Here is an 18,482-nt window from a genome sequence, read left to right on the forward strand (position 1 = left end):
AGTCGAAAAGCCATTGCTGCATTACAGTAAAACTCTAGTTTAAAAAATATATCTAACCATACTTTCTACACTGTTTTCACTAAATAAACAAAATTAAAAGTATATTTAAAAATGGTTTCTTTAGTGAATTCTGAATAGATGTTGTGCTAAATAAAAAGTTTAATTTTATTCATTTCATTTCAGCAATTATTATTGCCATTTCACTTTATTAGACCACCATTCAAGCGTTGGTGGTCTGTAAGATTTTGTGTTTTTGATGTTTTTAAAAGAAGTCTCTTATGCTCATCAAAGCTGTTTATTTGATCAAAAATTCAGTAAATACAGTAATATCGTGAAGAATTATTACTTTTTGGATGCATTTCAAAATGTAATTTATTCCTGTGATGTTTTTGCTGAATTTTCAGCATCATTACTCTAGTCTTCAGTGTCACATGATCCTTCAGAAATCATTCTAATATGCTGATTAGCTTCTTAAAAAACATTTCTTATTATCATCAACGTTGAAGAAAAGTTGTGCCGCTTCATATTTTTACAGAAACCATAGTTTTCAGGACTCTCTGATGAATAGAAACATCAAAAGAACAGCGTTTATTTTAAATAGAAATACTGACATTACAAATGTTATGACTGTCACTTTTGATAAATTAAATGCTTTGCAGAAGTATTAATTTCTCTTAAAAAACAACAAAATAACACTGAATGCATCATAAATATTCTCATACTTTAGCTGAAACAGTGTTGTGTCACAGATAAAAGCTTCAGTCTGATAGACTCTCTCTGGACGCAGGGACACGGCTGTGAGCGCACACAGCTCATGTCTGTTTGAGGTTTGCTTTGTATTTGCTTTTATCATGAACTGAAATGCACCCAAAGATGCTTTCGTCTTTATCAGGATGTGTGGGAGCCCGTTAGCTGAACAGAAACGTCATATCGATGGCTTCTCATGCCATTACTGAACGTGAGCCATGTCTCCTCACCTGTCATCGCCCCTCCAGCAGCACTCAAACTTATCAAAGATGCAGTCGTTCTCGTAGAGAGAGCACAGCTTACTCCTGAGATAACCATGAACCTGATGAAGAGATCAAAGTCACAAAACACGCTAATGTCATGCATACTGATATAAAGACAGACAGCAGGGAAACCAGTTTATGAATATGTCAGTTTCTTAATGGTTACAGCTTCACAGTCTTTATTCAGTGCATTCTGGGTAATCAGAGCCATACAACTAATGTCATACAAGTAGACCAAGAAGTGTTACATTTAATTACTCATAATAAAAAAATTGCTTATAGTAACCCTCTTTGACATTTTCTTCTCTCTCTCTCTCTCTCTATATATATATAGAGAGAGAGAGAGAGAGAAGAAAATGTCAAAGAGGGTTACTATAAGCAATTTTTTTATTATGAGTAATTAAATGTAACACTTCTTGGTCTACTTGTATGACATTAGTTGTATGGCTCTGATTACCCAGAATGCACTGAATAAAGACTGTGAAGCTGTAACCATTAAGAAACTGACATATTCATAAACTGGTTTCCCTACTTTTTTCTACAGAAATATTTTGACTCGTGTAAAAAACATTCTCATGCAATGAAAAATACCCACGTAAAGCTGGTTAAGAAATAAATTCCTGACGCCACCTAGTGGTCAATGTTGCTAAATTATTATTCTGTTTATAGGATTAGTTCACACAAAAAGAAAATGATCATACCCTCCTGTCCTTTCAAACCACTTTGACTTTCTTCTAATGGAAAAGGAGAAAATTTAAATCTTCTGGTTGTTTCTTCCATGTACTTGCTGCTACATTGTTCATTCAAAATATTGTGGGAAAAAAGAACATCAATGCAGAGATGATGTTGTTTGCGTCAAAACCGAAACCAAACCGTTCACACAGAACGCATATTTATCGCATTTTCTAGAGGGACATCTATCACCGTTGCACTCGCGTCTCGCACAAAAGAGCCGCATGTTAAGAAAGCCATGGAAAATTAATACAAGTTCAACTTTTTAAAAACATGCCTCAAGACTTTATGGCGGTTTTTCCCCATCCTATTGCATCTCAAGTTTTTAAATGAAGAAAGTACTCTTTGTGATTGGTTTTCAGTCCTTTGTATTATAATATTAAACTATACATACATGCATGATTGTGTTTTGTTTCTAATTGTTTAAGCAACTTTAATTATATAAGGCTTATAAGCATTCTTTTAAACATTATGCACTTGTTTCAAAGATAGTCGTGTTTTTATTATGCTTTGAAGAAACGTGCATAATATTTTGTTCGATGCGCCCTCTTGTGGCCTCAGGAGAGAAGCCAAACGCTTTTTTTCCCCTAACTGAAATTATGCCTTTTAAATTCGAATATTGATAATATTTAAGTACAAAATTCGAATTTAGTTTTTCAGCCATTTTGACAGCCCTAATCCAGATTAACTGTAATTGCATGGATAAAACAACCAGAATATTCAGCATTTCCCTTTTGTGTCCCAGAAGTCAGTCATACAAATTATGACAATGACAATGAGGCTTAGTAAATTATGACAACTTTCATTTTTAGGTGAACTAATTCTTTAAAAATGATTAGCTTTGGTACACCAAAGCTATAAGGATTACTATTTTAGAGCAAATCTCCCAGACAGAAACAGCACCTGGTAGGTTTCCACCGGTCGACTCTCCATGTGCAGGTCCCAGATCTTGAGGGTCAGATAATCTCTGGTCATCATGTATCGGCCGCTGTGACTGAACTTGACGTCTGAGATGGATGAGATGATTTCCGAGAAGAAGGAGCGTGTGCTGGGGTCCTCGGGTTCCTCAAACACTACACAGACACACATGATAAAGGAGTTACATGACAACAAAAGCCCTCCTGAAAGGTTTTCAGCTTGATCAGCCAAAACCTGCATGATAATCCTACTCTAAAGAGCAGTGAAACATACATTTGGAGTGTTGGTCACACAGCGCAGACGCCCTCATGTCACACAGGCGCACGGAGCCCTTGCTGCTGCCGTACACAAACGTGTTGCACTGAAGCGGGTGAAACTCTGAAGCCGTGATCACCTCTGTCAGCTCCTCCATGTTGGCCGGCTTGATATCAACAATGTCTGAGTCAGCGGTTAAGGCCAAACTTCAGTTAGACTGAGGAATGTGAAAGTGTACATTATGAGGAAAAAACATGAAAAGCAATTAAGAGGAAGTTGAAATCACCCTTTTTTGGTTCAAAAACTGCCTTAACTATGAAACATGCAAGTGTTATAATATAATTACAAAAGCTTGGGGTAGGTAAGATTTTTGAAAGTAAAGTAATAGTTGCATGCATTAGACGGATCAAAAGTGGCAATAAAGGCATTTATAATGTTACAAAAGATTTATATTTCAAATAAAATGCTGTTCTTTTGAACTTTCCATTCATCAAAGAATCCTGAAAAATGCAGAAATCATGGTTTCCACAAATATATGGAGCAGCACAACTGTTTAATGCTATATATTTCCATAAGCTGCATTTTGTATCCTCTGAAACATTCCCCGTATGCCGATATTTTCGCTTTAAATAAATTGATTTAAGCTCGCTGTTTATAATAAATGTGGCTAGAATTTTAGTTTATACATCTATTTTCCATGCCTGTTCTGAATACCATTAAATTTAAATATTTGTTAAGTATTATTAATAATGTTACCACTAAAATTTAAATATTTGTTGAGTGAAGGGAACTAAAATACATGTATTTAGTATTTATAACATGTTATTTACTGGCATTTTACATCATTTCTGAATGTAATAATAAAGTGTGACCTACACACTGATGCAACTTAGCTTGGTTTGTTCTCTCAATGATGCAATTTCTAAGCAAGTGTGACTTATTTCACTGAAAATATGAATGATTTCTGAAGGATCATGTGACGTTGAAGACTGGCTAAAAAAATTCAGTTTTGCATCACAGGAATAAATAATAGGGATGCACGATACTGGATTTTGCCGATATTCTATATTTTTCAACTCATTTTGGCCGATACCGATATATATTTTCGATATTTCAAAGTCTCGAAGCTTTGAAAATAACTATAAACTATATATCAATCGCTGCATTTTTTCCCAGAAAGATGCAGTTAACCCTAACATTTTATTTTAAGATTTAACATTTGTAGATGTCTAAAGCAAAAGAGTTGTAAAAATTCTGAATATCTTTTAGAGCTTATGATTTGTTTAAAAAATAAAACATATTACACATTAATGAATAAATCAGTATATATAAAATTATTTAATTTACAAGTCATGTTTGTGATTTTTTTTCATGTAAGCTATAGCTTCTGACCTTTAAATCAAAACATACTCATTTTATGACATCAATTACTGCTTTATTTAATCAGAAACTATTTTAATTAGATTTAGGCTAATTTAATTAGAAGTAGGCCAACAGCACCCCCTACAGATTAAAACTCCTTACCGAACGGGCGTTAGGACCTGGGGGAGGCTGCCGCTGCACGTGCTATTACGGTTTACTCTATCACACACTGAACGTATCATTCTGTAAGTGCTTTTTCAGTTTAAATGCAGCGATCCAAAAGAGTGACTCTAATCATCATTCAGACAAAACTTTGCTTTAAGAATGAGCCACATTGTTGACGTGATCTAATCACTAGCACACCCTGGGCACATGTGAGTTAACCTATTCCTCTTATCGGCAAGATATATCGGCATAATTTTTCATATCGGGCCGATGCCGCTATTTACATTTAAAGCCATTATCGGCCGATTCCGATACCAGTCCGATAATATCGTGCATTCCTAATAAATTACATTTCAGAATATATTCAAATAGAAAACAATTATTTTAAAGGGGTCATATGATGCGATTTCAAGTTTTCCTTTCTCTTTGGAGTGTTACAAGCTGTTCGTGAATAGATAAGATCCCTGAAGTTGCAAAGACTAAAGTCTCAAAACCAAAGAGATATTCTTTATCAAAGATAAGACTCTGCCACGCGGCGCTTCTGAATAAGCGACTGTAAGTACGTTTTGTTACTAGTTTAAGCATTTGCTATTGACTGTTCAAATGCCGAGTTTTGCGCATCGCGCGCGCGTGCGTGTGTGTGTGTGTGTGTGTGTGTGTGTGTGCGCGTGCGTGTGAGTGTGTGTGTGTCTGTGTGTGTGTTAGAGTGGAATTTTCGATCAAATAAATGCAGCCTTGGTTAGCAAAACCTTCCCAATCTCTAACTTTTGAACAGTAGCATATGAATAAAGAAATAAATGGATAAACAGGATACTGAAGCTTCGGTCGGTGAAGTCCAGGTGCCACAGATTGATCCGGAGGTCATCGGCGGACAGATACGTCTCGTTGTCGCTGTTGACAGAGATGGAGTTGATGTGGTAGGTGTGAGCGTTGGAGTAAACCCGCCGCGGACTCGCCTCCACCATCAGGTCCATCGGCTGGAACACTGGAACCTGTGTGGAGCAAAGCCTGTTACTCCTATAGACTTATTAATGCATTAACAATCAATAATGTGTGTGTGAGTGTGTTCACACCCGTAGTGTTGTGAGGGATGACGGATGCCTGTAGCGGCCATCCTCTTCTTTGAGGTTATAACCCTCTGGTCGTTTGTCTCGTTCACTGATTTTCCAGAGCTTGATGGTTTTATCTGCAATGGAGCATTGAATAATCTACATATTTGATAACAGAGCAACCCACACATATAAATGTGTTAATGTGTCTGTATTTGCACCAGTGTTGTTATTATTAACTGAACTACTGAAAATCAATTTCGATAATATTGTATGGAAAAATGTAAAATTTGAAATGTTGCCTTGGGAATGAAACTTAAATGTGACCCTGGACCACAAAAGCAGTCTTAAGTCTCTGGGGTATATTTGTAGCAATAGTCAAAAAAAACATTGTATGGGTCAAAATTATCGATTTTTCTTTTATGCCAAAAATCATTAGGATATTAAGTAAAGATCGTGTTCCATGAAGATATTTTGTAAATTTACTACCGTAAATATATCAAAACTTAATTTTTGATTAGTAATATGCATGGATAAGAACTTCATTTGGACAACTTTAAAGGCGATTTTCTCAGTATTTTGATTTTTTTGCACCCTTAGATTCCAGATTTTAAAATAGTGTCCTATCCTAACAAACCATACATCAATGGACAGCTTATTTATTCAGCTTTCAGATGATGTATAAATCTCAATTTCAAAAAATTGACCCTTCAAATTGGTCCAGGGTCACAAATATGTTTAAGCTGAAGTATTAAAATTACATAAATAAATAAAAAAATAATTAAAAAAAAAATGAACACATAAAATGATTAAAATGTGAAAATTAGGGATGTAACGATTAACCGCGAGCCGGTTGAAAATCGATTCAAATATGTGACGATTCAAATCGGTTGAGATGCTAAACAAATCGCGATTCATTTAGGAGTAGGAGTTTATATGAATGTATGTCTGAGGGGAACTTACTGTCTTTAGAAAAGTTTAGATGGTATTTTTTCTTTTCATCTTGCCTCTGTATAATGCACTGCTTTGTTTACAGCGGAAACCAAGGAAAGCTTGAAGCGCCACCTGCTGGCAGAGAGTGAATCTGCATCTCATTTAGCTTTGCTGTTTCATGCAGATATTTTTATTTATAGTTTCACAAAACTGAAGTCAAACCATAATTTTTTATAATAATCGTGAATCGAATCGAGAAATCAAAATCGTGAATCGAATCAAATCTTGAGTTGAGTGAATCGTTACATCCCTAGTGAAAATTCAAATGAAAGCCAATTCAAATAATGTATAATAGAAGTAATATTAAAATAACAGATCTGCGCATTTCATCTGTTAGCTCACCGTTTGTGGACAACAGGAAGTGTGCAGCATTTTTCTGAGGAAGCCAGCGGATCTTGTTGATCTTTTCCTCGATTTCCAGACTCTTCAGATAGTCGAACTCCGGCTCGTGACTCTGGAACGTGCTGTAGACGTTATATTCAGTGCGGCACTGCGGCAAGTTCTTACTCTGATAGGACAGAGAGATGTCGCATGACCTTTTAAACATCCTACATGACATTAATGACGAAGAAACAAAACAACTAAAAAAAAAAAAACTTTAAAAACTGTTTACATTAACTGAAACAAAGCTGAAATTAAATATAAATGTTAGATGACAAACGTAAATGAAAATTAGAAATGTAGCCCTGGCAGTTAAACAAGTTAGAAATAAGTTGAAACTTTAAGTACTAAAATAACTAAAACTGAAATAAAAATAAATTATTAAAATTGCAAAAACTGATAAAATGACAAAAGCACATAATAAAATGACTAAAGCTTAAAATGAACATGAACATAAAATAAAACTATTTATAAAAATTTTAAATGAGCTTTTATTATATAATAGTATATAAATAATTCTAAAACCGCATTGCAATGCGTATTATTAAAGGAATAGTCTAACTAAAATGCTCTCAAATTTGCATATTTAAATCCAACGTGTCGTAATCAATCACAAGACACATGAGAACTAATAATGGTGTGTCTTGAGGTGCCAATAATAATAATTATTTTTATTAAATTTATTATTTTTTTCACTATATAAAATTACACTATATTTGTTTGTTTTTACTGATTTCCACAAGTATCACAAATATTTCAGGGCTATAAATCACAATTTTACAATTCCCTGAAATGTCTTCATAACCATAAGAACCTTAATGGAAGCATGTCTGTTTGCATACCCATGCATAATATCATAAACTTCAGGAGCAAAGATTTAGGAACAGCCCACTCAAAAATGCTCTCAAATTTGTATGTTCAAACCCGGCATGTTGTAAATGATCACAAGACACGTGAGAACCAAGGTTATTATAGTTTTGAATTTTTGAATTTGTTTTATTTTAATATCGTTTTCAAATTTGCTATAAAATTCAGTTTAGTTTTGATTAGTTTCATTAATATTTTTGTTAGTTTTAGTGTAGTTCTCATTTTGTGAACACATTTTTATTTAGTTTTTATATAGTTTAGTTTCAGTTTTAATTAAAGTTTAGCAGAATCAACAGATCACTTCCAGAGCGAAGGCCAAAGAAAGACGTAGGCATAATTTAACCTTAGTGAGGCAAACGTTTAGACACACAAAATTAACGCATGCTGAGATTGATTAGATGGTAAAAGTATACAAATATACACCAAAGGAAGCAGTCAAGCCTTTTTACTATATAAATCTACGCAAGTTGCGCTTAATGTCATATCTAATGGTGTGCTGAGATATTTAATATGAAAATAATTGTAGCCTAATTTGGTTAAGTCTTTTATCTTATTTAACCATAATCATGATATTGTAACGGTCGTGTCTTGCTCACATTTCCGTGAACAGCCGCGCGCATAAATCATAACTGGAACTAATGAAATTCAATAATAACGGCAATCGTATTTAACAATAAAGGCTCATATTTGAATATGTTCTTTTCTTTATTTATGAAGAATTATAAGCATGTGTATGATGTGATTTAGCCTATGCACATTTGTCCAAAAGCCTGGCAGATTGATCACAAGATGCTAGGCCAAGTTTTGTATTGTTTACAGAAAGGCACGTTCTCATCTTTTTTTCTGTTAATTATGTTGCTCTGCGTGTCTGTTTCCCTTCAAAGCACCAACTTGCCTAATGTTGGTTTGATTGCTTGCGTTACATGAGAAAATAAATAATTTTGCCTACCTGATGTTGTAGATTAATGCGGGTTCGGGTCGCGACTCGCGGTTTTTATGTCAAACGGTTCTGGTCTGGTACAGAAATAAATTAGTGCTGTTGTCGGATAACGGGTCGGGTGTTCTGTAGGGCTGGGCGACATGACGATATTATCGTATATCGACGATGTTTCATAAGTATCGCGATGTCGATGTCAACAGTCAGGTAACAGACGATTATCGACATTATCGGGAAAAAAAATTACAAACGATAAACCTAGTAAGTTGCAAAAATATTTTACATAGCCATAGTCACCATACGGGTTTTTTTGCATGCAAGAATTAAATAATTTAGTAGGTGGGTCAGGAATCGGAAAGCTATTCCAATTTCGGAAATCAGATCAGATGCGTAAGGTCAGGAATCAAATTACTTGTTATAAAATTAAATTCGATTCTGCTTCTGCACTCGCGCGCTGTTTTCTGCACACGCACACAAAGCGCACTTATATACGCGAACACTGGACTGAGCTCTCTTTCTTGCGTTCTTACACATTCGAATGAACAAATACACACAGAATTATATCAAAATATCCCATAAATACAATCGGTTATGTCTTAAGTGAACGTAAAGGGTTGGGAAAGAAAACAAGGGTGTATTGGATCCGTGCATTGACAGCAGCTGCTGCCGCCAGTCATTATAATGTTAATCAAAGAACAAAAGAAAATCCCTCATTGATCTTGACTGAATCACTTTTGTAACCTGTTTATATTTTATTTGCCTGTCGTTCGGCGCTGACTACTGTAATGGCAACGTGCATCTGTGTATGCGATCGCAAATTCCTTCAGCGCACATTTTAGTGCAATATTTTTACAGATTTTGTAAACCGTGTATACAATATTATTATGTTTAATTAAGCTGAGATATAGCACTATACATTCTTAATTCATTTGCAACAAAACTATAAAGTTTTGTTGCAAACAGATGAAGACATTAGTAGGCTTCTCAGCTCGCCCCTCAACATGCATGCACTTGAAGTTTCGGCAGCCCAACACTGAATATTATATTGTGGGCATTGTATTTTGATTAATAAAATAAAAATTATAAAAATTATAATATAAAAATGAAATTTAAATTACCCTGGTTCTAATTAAATAAAGCAGTTACTTTTATTTAGTTAAAAACGGCCGAAAGAGACCTCCTAACTAGTAGGCTACCAGAAAGGGAAAAAAAAAAAAAACGTAATGTTTTTGCTCATAATTCATTTTTAATCCCTGCATGATTTTAGTTATACATGATAAATAGCAAATACATTATAGCTTGACTACAAGTTTAAAAACAACGCTGCAATTGTTATAATTAAGGAAATTAAACGTACCATCATGAAATGTGTCTACATAGACGATAATGCCAAAAAGAAAGAGAAACATCAGAAAATAGGCATATTTAGTGTTCTGTTAAGTACTGCTGGTTAGAGGTCTTCACAGGTCCACTTGGATCCGAAAACCCGAGTTCCGACCCGCGAGAGGGTTCGGGTCCAAAACTTCGACGAGTACCTCGGACACGGGTCGGGTTCGGTATTAGCGGCCTCGGGTCTCGGGTAATTTCAAATAAACATGCTTTTCCCAAATGGACCCGATTAGATCCGAATTCTTTTAAACTATCCCGAATGCGTAGGTTACTTTCACTTTCGTGTTAAGAGAGGAACGCACATAGAAAAGGAGCATACGTTCGTAATCCTCGCACACAGACAACATCTTATAGATATGAGCTCCATCAGGAAAATCCACTCGCTTCATTATGCTGCGTGTTCATGCAGGGCTTTTCTTTTTTGTGTGCAGAAGCTTTCCGCCGGAGATCAGGCTGCAGACAACACTAGCGAATCCATGTTATGACTATTATTAGGCTATCGATTTATTTTTTATCAAACTATCACGTTTATTTTTCAAATCCACTGGTCACAATTGAAAGCGGAGCTCAGAAATACCTTGTATCCATCAGGCAGGCACTAATATAAAGTAACCTAATAATAAATTTAATAAATGTTAAATAAATCAAAGTAATGGAGAAGTGGCCAAATCAGTCAATAGGACACCGGGATTTTTCCTGACTGACTGCGGGGCTGCAGGCTGTACACACGTCAATGCCGTTTACGTTCGGGTCCAGTCGGGTTCTAAAATAAATGCTGTCGGCTCGTGTCGGACTCGGGTCTAATTTCATCGGGTCTGTCTCGGGTCGAGTTTTTCTTTTTAAAAAATTAATTTATGCACGTCGGGTTCGGGTAAGAAGTGATTCGGGTCGGGTAGATTTTAGGACCCGAGAAGACCTCTACTGCTGGTGCACGTTTACCAAATAGGACCCGTGCAGGACTCTGCTTTAAACTGCTTTGCGTCTCTTTGAGGGATAACCCCATGTGCGTGATGCGCCATTTACAGGTATTTCCCTAAACTGTCACACAGCTCATATATTTTTCGGCCAAAGAGTGAGAACATAATGATTACGAAAACTATTATTTATTTTTGTTAATTATTATTTTATTTCAGTTAGTTTTTCCAATAACTGTTGTTAGTTTTAATTTCGTTTTAGTTTTTCAAATATTTTGACTTTTTATTTTATTTCAGTTTACGAAATTGTTTTTTCATCAATCGTTTTCGTCTTAGTTTTCGTTTACGAAATTAACCTTGGTGAGAACCAATAACGTTTTGCGTGGCATGTCTTGAATATGTGGACTATGTATTTACAGTCTCCGTTTGCATTTCGAATAACAGTTTTAAGCCTGAAAAGCTCATTGACACTCCTCTTTTTAACTGTTGTGTGTAATGGACTGTAATCCATCTCACCTCTTGCTCTTGCTGGAAGATCACTATTCTTCCACCTCGATCTCCTGTGGCCAAAAGCTCCCCGGAATGACTGAACTCCACCGCAGAGATGATGTCAGCTGCAACACACACAATGATGAATTATTGAAAAGAGCAACTATGAGAGCATATTGTTTCTCTGAATGTTTCTAAGAAGATAAGTGACTGCTTGTGTTTGAGGGCGTGTGGGCGGGAACATGTGGAGCCTGGCATTAAAAGCATCTCAGGCATCTGCACACACAGTACCGTCCAACAACCCCCCATCCCTGCCTTCCCTAACAATAACAACCTCTCTCTCTTTCTGTCTGGCGTATTATTGTGACGGGCGGCAGCGTGGTGCTGGGCTGTGCCATGTTCAGACTCAAGCCAGAGAACAAATCCTTTATGCTAAAAACACATGCACAATTTAACCTCATATAAATATAAAGAAACCTATTTTGACAAGTGAGAGCCAAAGTACAACTGAAACCCCACTTATCATTTCTAAGTATTATAAATATCATTCTCAGACCTTTTGAACTTTTACATGACCCATCAGAATTACATTCTAAATTATTTTATGAATAGACCTCTCAGACAGGCACTTTTCATAGCTGTACATTTTATAGAAAATGATAAATTATCTTCGCTGATGTGTTTCCATGACCATAATATCCCTGATGGAAGCATGTTTGCATACTCATAAATTCATAAACGATCATGAACAAATTAATTAAAACAAAAGGGTAAAACATGGCAACCAATAAATCAATCAATCAATCAATAAACGACTTTAGTAACTTGAATAATATCCAGCACAGTTCTCAAAAATCATGCTAAAATGACAAAAAGAAAGACTGTACAAGCTTTGAAGAGATCATATTAATTTATCATGGGTTTAAACTTTACAGTGGTAACTATTGCATTTTGTAAATAAATAACTATAAACAAAACAAAAACTTCGCAAACTTGGATAATATCCAGCATGGTTATCAAAAATTATACTAAAATGGCAAAAATAAGGATTTTAAAAGCTTTGAAGATCCTATAGCAATTTATTATGGTCTTACGGTAGTCATTTTTTTTTTAGAAATAAATAATAACAACTTCATTATTACATGTATAAATATATGTATTCATTTACATATATACATATTTATGAATTGCATAAATATAATTATTACATAACTAGAGATGTAACGATTAACCGCGAGCCGGTCGAAAATCGATTCAAATATGTGACGATTCAAATCGGTTGAGATGCTAAACAAATCGCGATTCAACTAGGGGTAGGAGTTTATATGAATGTATCTCTGAGGGGAACTGACTATCTTTAGAAAAGTTTACGTGGCATTTTCTTTTCATCTTGCCTCTGAACAATGCATATTAAAGTAGTGTTCATAAGCGCAGCGCTGCTTTGTTTACAGCAGTAACCCAGGAAACACTGTCTCATTGCTGTTCATGAGCGCCACCTGCTGTCAGAGCGTGAATCTGCGTCTCATTCAGCTCGTCTGCGGTTTCGTTCAGATATGTTTTATGTAGTATAGTTTCACAAAACTAAAGTCAGACCATTCTGTTTCGCTTCAAATTTCGAAATTATACAGTCTAATTTAGATTAAAAACTACTCATGCTGCATGTACGCTGCATCTTTGTTTGGATTAGAGGTCGACCGACGTATCAGTTTTGCCGATTAATCGGCACCGATAGTTGATTGCTGGAACTATCGGTTATCGACAAATCGGTATCAGCCAGTGTGGTCCAACCTAGCTTTCGGTATCGGCAAAATCCACTATCGGTCAACCTCTAGTTTGGATCATGATTAAAATCCAGTGGTTGCCTCTAATTTCTAAATGGAAAGAGCACAGACAAAGCCTTAGTTTGTTCATAATAAGAGATTTATTTTATTTGTGTAACTTGTTTGTTTTAAAATTTCAATTGAGTTTTGTTATATTTCAATTTCACAAAGAAACGTGCAGCAATAGCCTAATAAAACGACACCTTTTAATTTACTGTATGTCTTCAATCTCATTTTGTTAAAAAAAAACAAATCGCGAGAAAATCGAATCGTGAAATCAAAATCGTGAATCGAATCGTGAGTTGAGTGAATAGTTACATCTATAGTTTACAGTAGTAAAACTTAACAAAACAACAAGTCAAAATGACTAAAAGAAAGATTTGACAAGCTCTGAAGATCTGTTTATAATGGAACTTATTACGGTGTTACAGTAGTAACTCTGGTGTCTGTATTTATTGTGGTACTGAGGTTACCGTGGTAAAGCAGGGATGTGTCTTACCTTCGGCTACATCATCATCTACGGCTCCTTTGACCTGGGACAGACACCAGCGGCTCTGGCCGTCTCCATCTCCTGGAACCGAAGACAAATTCAGACTGTATGTCCAACACAAAGAGCACATTAAAAAAACACTATCTGTGTCCACCACCACAAATGTGCCCTAAACTACCACACTTGTGAAGGACTGGAGACCTATACAGTTTAGATCTATAGAAAAATAAAAGAATCTTCATGGAAAAACAAACATTTCCAGGAAGTTTGCATGGATTTGAGGGAGAGCTGTTGACCAGGACTGTGTCCAGCAGCCTGTGCCACACATCTGACCACAGCAGCATCAAACATCTGATGATCTACACATGCATCATAACACAGAGGTGGGACCGCATTTCTGATTCAATATCATGTGCAATTCAGGCCAAATTCAAATCAAATTCAACACACACAAATGAAATGATCTGCAAACGACGCAGAACACTAAATGCTGTCCAAATAACAGCTTTACTTTAAAGCAACGCAACGCACAGCAAAACATTACATGACTGCATGAATGATATTAAACGATATTAACGAAATTAAAGTTGCATATACCGTCCATGCTGGGCTGGATCTGATTCAGTCCTGGGCCTTATTTTTCTATGTTGATTTCAAGCGTCTTTTCCTCTGACTCGGTTATTTCATAAAGATATTCTAATAAGAGAAGGTTGGTTTTCTTAACAAAGTGCTAGAATACGGTTTGATTTCATAATTCCCTCCGTACAGAAGCGTGTTTAGCTTTTCTATCATTCTATCACCACACGCGCTGAACGACGTTCAGTGAACGTGCGTGGTCCGCTGGCACTTATATATTGTTGCTCTTTTGTTAGATTTGACTGCTTTTATTTTCCTCATTTGTAAGTCGTCTGCTAAATGACTAAATAAATATTATAAATCATATTTTTATGTATAGCTATAAATAATCTATTTTTTTGGTTTCAGAGTAACAGAACTGAACTTTTTGCTGTTAGAATGAGCAAGTGATGGATTGCAACGAGGGTTAATTAATTAATTAATTTATTTGACAAAATCTGAAATGAACTGCCCCATGAATGTTGTTTCTTTTCATATCTGTTTATTTATTTGTTGTGAATTCAGAAGATGAACCTGTGCTAGAAGCTCTATTTTCTTTTCTATTTAACAGTTTATGTTCACTTAAGACGTTGCTGACTGTGTTTACATGGATACTCATCGACACATCGACACATGTGCTCTAAAGCTTCATCTATGTCCAGTGTCTGCTCTATTTTTCTCCAGAAGTTTATGAGCTACCTCATACCCTCTCACAAGCGCTTGCCGATGTGAGCATCTGTTGATGTTTTTGAGTATTATTTCAGAAAAGCAACAGTATTTGTTGTACTTGAGTACAAATTTTCAGTACTTTCCACCTCTGACTCAAGAGCCATAATGGAGTGCTGTGTGCAGACTGCATTTTATCAGGAGTGGAGCGGTTGTAGCTTTGAAAGGATAAGTCTATATTTAATTTATACAGTGAAGCCTATGCAATGCTATTTTTGTTCATTCAATTTCTGTACCTGAACACTTACAAACCTGAAAAAATTAAAGCATTGTATAATTTACCTTTGTTCTATTTATTTATTTGTGCTAAATTTCAAATAGGCCTACAAAAAAATACTGTCTCTAAATCTTTATTTTCTTTTTAAAGCTGATCTAGACAAGTATTTGGAAACTATCTAATGCTCTGTTAATCCTAAAGCAGTCAAAACTGTATCTCTATTCATCCTATGTGTTCTCTTTAAGGTCTATCTCTAAACTGTGTCTCTAATGTAGGCTATTACTTTTTTTGTTAACCTGGCAACACATTTGTAAATTGTATCTGTGTATACTTTGTTTATTTTGTATGTTTTGCCTTAATAGTTTGATGCTTAGCCTACTTTAAAAAAAAAATAAAAATCAGAAAAAAAAAGATTTGAGATACGCGTTCTGAAGTTCCAATCTGATTTAAATGATTCGATACGCGTTCCGAAGCCCCGATCTGAATCAAAAGATTCACGAACCCGCTTAGTCCCGATCTGAATCAAATGATTCACGATACGCGCTTTTGAATTCTCGATCTGAATAAAATGATTCATGATTCGCGATCCGACTGAAGCGATTCGAAACAGTGAATCATTTTGCGACGCATTAGTTTAACTGATTCGGAGTTTCGAAAAGCTCGATCCGCTTTACCTTTACCCATCACTGCTTTTCAAAATCATTACAGGTGATGTCGAAATTCAAAAATGAATGGCTCTTTTGAACCGGTTTTTATTAGTGAATACCTTGGCTTGAACTAAATGATCTAAGTCACGAGTTTGAGTTTGAATCAATTGGAGCGGTTCCAGCGTAAATGACTCAATTGAATCAGTTTGTTTGTTCCTCCGCTTTTCGGTTTACACGACAGTGTCAGTTCTGCTACTTGCTTAGCTTGCTAGTTTTATGAGATTGACTTAAATAAATAATAGAAAAAAGTATGATGTTTACAAATAAAATATTCGTATTTCCATTCCGAAGATTGCTTTCCACGCTAAGACATCCAACACAAATCTATATTCAGGTGAGGTAACCGGGTTTACTGATAACTAGTGAAAACATTGTGCATTATAATCGAGTTGGTAGCTTAATTAACTATTTTTTAAGTAGTTTGACCACAGCATTTAGTGTCAGTTCATACTGTAGGAAATCAGTTGAAACTGAAGTGAAAATTACATTTACCAGTATATATTGTTTAAATATTGTTATATATTGTTGTATCTGATTGTATTAGACTAGTCAATATAAAAAAGAGCAAATTGTGGAAGCAGATTAATACAAAATGGGTGAAATGTGTTGAAAAGATTAATTGATAATAATTCCTTGACCCATGATTCAGTTCTGTAGTGTGTTTTGTTCCAGTAGGCTACTCATGAATCAGTGATCTTGTGTTTGTCAGATGTACAGTGTTGTCTGTTCATTCTCGTTTATGAGTGTCTCTACTCTTCTGATCTGCAGTATCTGCTCATGGATTACTATGTCGCTGGAGATCTGAGTAAGTTTGGTGATCGTATCCTGGAGGATGTGGCTCAGTTCTTCTACCTGGCTGAGATGGTGATGGCCATCCATTCAGTCCACAGACTCGGTTATGAGCACAGGTATCTGTACTAACACTGGTCAGTTCACCTAAACATGGAAATCATGACAGAATGTTCATCTTTGGGTGAATGATTCCTTCAGTGTCATCAGAGAATGGTTTTATTCAGAAAGTTCTCTAAGGACATGTTTAGTAACGTATCAGTGGGAAAACTTATAGAATTTTTGTAGAAGTGCAACTTAAAAAAATCTTTTGCTATGAAAAATATTTCATTTACCTGTCTTTTATTTTTTAAAGTCTTTTTTTTAATCTAATTATTTTATTTTTTGATATGTAAATTAATGATTCTATTTGAATCCTATAACCTAGTCCTATTTGGATCATAATGTTTTTTTTTTTAGTTTGTTTATATGTACACACACACACACACACACACACACACACACACACACACACATATAAATCAGTAATTCAATAATAAAGTTCAATATACAACTGTATGTGCCAGAGCTGTATTAAGGCCCGTTCACACCAAGAACGATAACTATAATGATAACTATATTAGCATTCTAACCAGCAGACGATAATGTTCTGTTTATTATTAGCGCGCTGCAGTTTTGACGTCTGCTGCGAGCTCTTTAAATCAGGATGGATTCTGATTGGCTGCCAATGTGTTTATTGTAATGCAGTCTCAGTTGAATAGCCGCTTCTGAAACCTGACTGGTTAATATCCAGTTAGTTATTCTGTGAAAGAAATAATGGTACCTGGTTGTTTTCGCTATGAATGGAAGGAGAGAGACAGGTCTGTAGCTATCTACAAGTGAAGTGTTTAATGTAGGTTTTTTTAAGCAGTGGGGTTCTATGACAATTGTGATGATAATGATCATTTTGGAATTATCGATATTTTTTTTCCAACTGATGAACATTAATATTGCCACGTTTTCACACAATTATGTTTACATTTCCCTCTTTCGACTGCTTTTTGTCCGCTTTATATCTGCGAGTAATGACACTGATGCTTGTTTTATAGCCAACCTACTTCTGTATTAAAAAAATATATAATTAAAATACTGGGCTGGGTTACTCTTCCTCACTTTCTCTGTTTTTCCCCAATGCTTTTTGGGAAGTTATATATACATTTCAGATATTTGATCTACATGCTCGGCTTCAAGAACCTGCGGAAGCCTCATCCATCCGATGATGCAGCCCCTATGGGAGGTAGCTATACTGTGTTACATTGTTGCGCAAATATCCTTACAGTGTTACTTAAAACTGCAACAAAATATTAAATATTTTATCTAGAAAGTTGTGAACATAAAAGTTGTGATTTTACAGTGCTTTTACAGTAGGTTAATAGTGATATTCCAATTACAGTTTCAATGACAAATTATTAGTGCTGTCAAATTATTAATCGTGATTAATCGCATCCATAATAAAAGTTGTTGTTTACATAATATATGTGTGTATACTGTGTATATTTATTAAGTATATATATAAATACAAACACATGCATGTATATATTTAAGAAAAATATGTTATGTTTATATATTAAATATATTTATATATAATATAAAATATAAGAATATGAATATATAAATG

The 18,482-nt window shown here is 35.2% G+C and overlaps 1 protein-coding gene across 1 annotated transcript in view; it reads right to left on the reverse strand.

Annotated features, from left to right (window-relative positions):
• ppp2r2aa (protein phosphatase 2, regulatory subunit B, alpha a) overlaps nt 1–14,608 on the reverse strand; it is a 15,873-nt gene extending 1,265 nt beyond the window's left edge. The window contains exons 1-9 of the mRNA XM_016463844.1: nt 14,369–14,608; nt 13,781–13,852; nt 11,489–11,586; nt 6,827–6,992; nt 5,516–5,628; nt 5,257–5,434; nt 2,934–3,098; nt 2,646–2,815; nt 978–1,069 (exon numbers count right to left, since the gene is read on the reverse strand). Coding sequence (XP_016319330.1) covers nt 978–1,069; nt 2,646–2,815; nt 2,934–3,098; nt 5,257–5,434; nt 5,516–5,628; nt 6,827–6,992; nt 11,489–11,586; nt 13,781–13,852; nt 14,369–14,375 — 1,061 coding nt within the window. The 5' untranslated portion in view covers nt 14,376–14,608. The remainder of the gene's footprint in view (nt 1–977; nt 1,070–2,645; nt 2,816–2,933; nt 3,099–5,256; nt 5,435–5,515; nt 5,629–6,826; nt 6,993–11,488; nt 11,587–13,780; nt 13,853–14,368) is intronic.
• Nucleotides 14,609–18,482: the final 3,874 nt, after the last annotated feature.

The sequence above is a fragment of the Sinocyclocheilus anshuiensis genome, unplaced genomic scaffold (genome assembly GCF_001515605.1).
Source record: "Sinocyclocheilus anshuiensis isolate Anshui unplaced genomic scaffold, SAMN03320099.WGS_v1.1 scaffold332, whole genome shotgun sequence".
NCBI classification, from domain to species: domain Eukaryota; kingdom Metazoa; phylum Chordata; class Actinopteri; order Cypriniformes; family Cyprinidae; genus Sinocyclocheilus; species Sinocyclocheilus anshuiensis.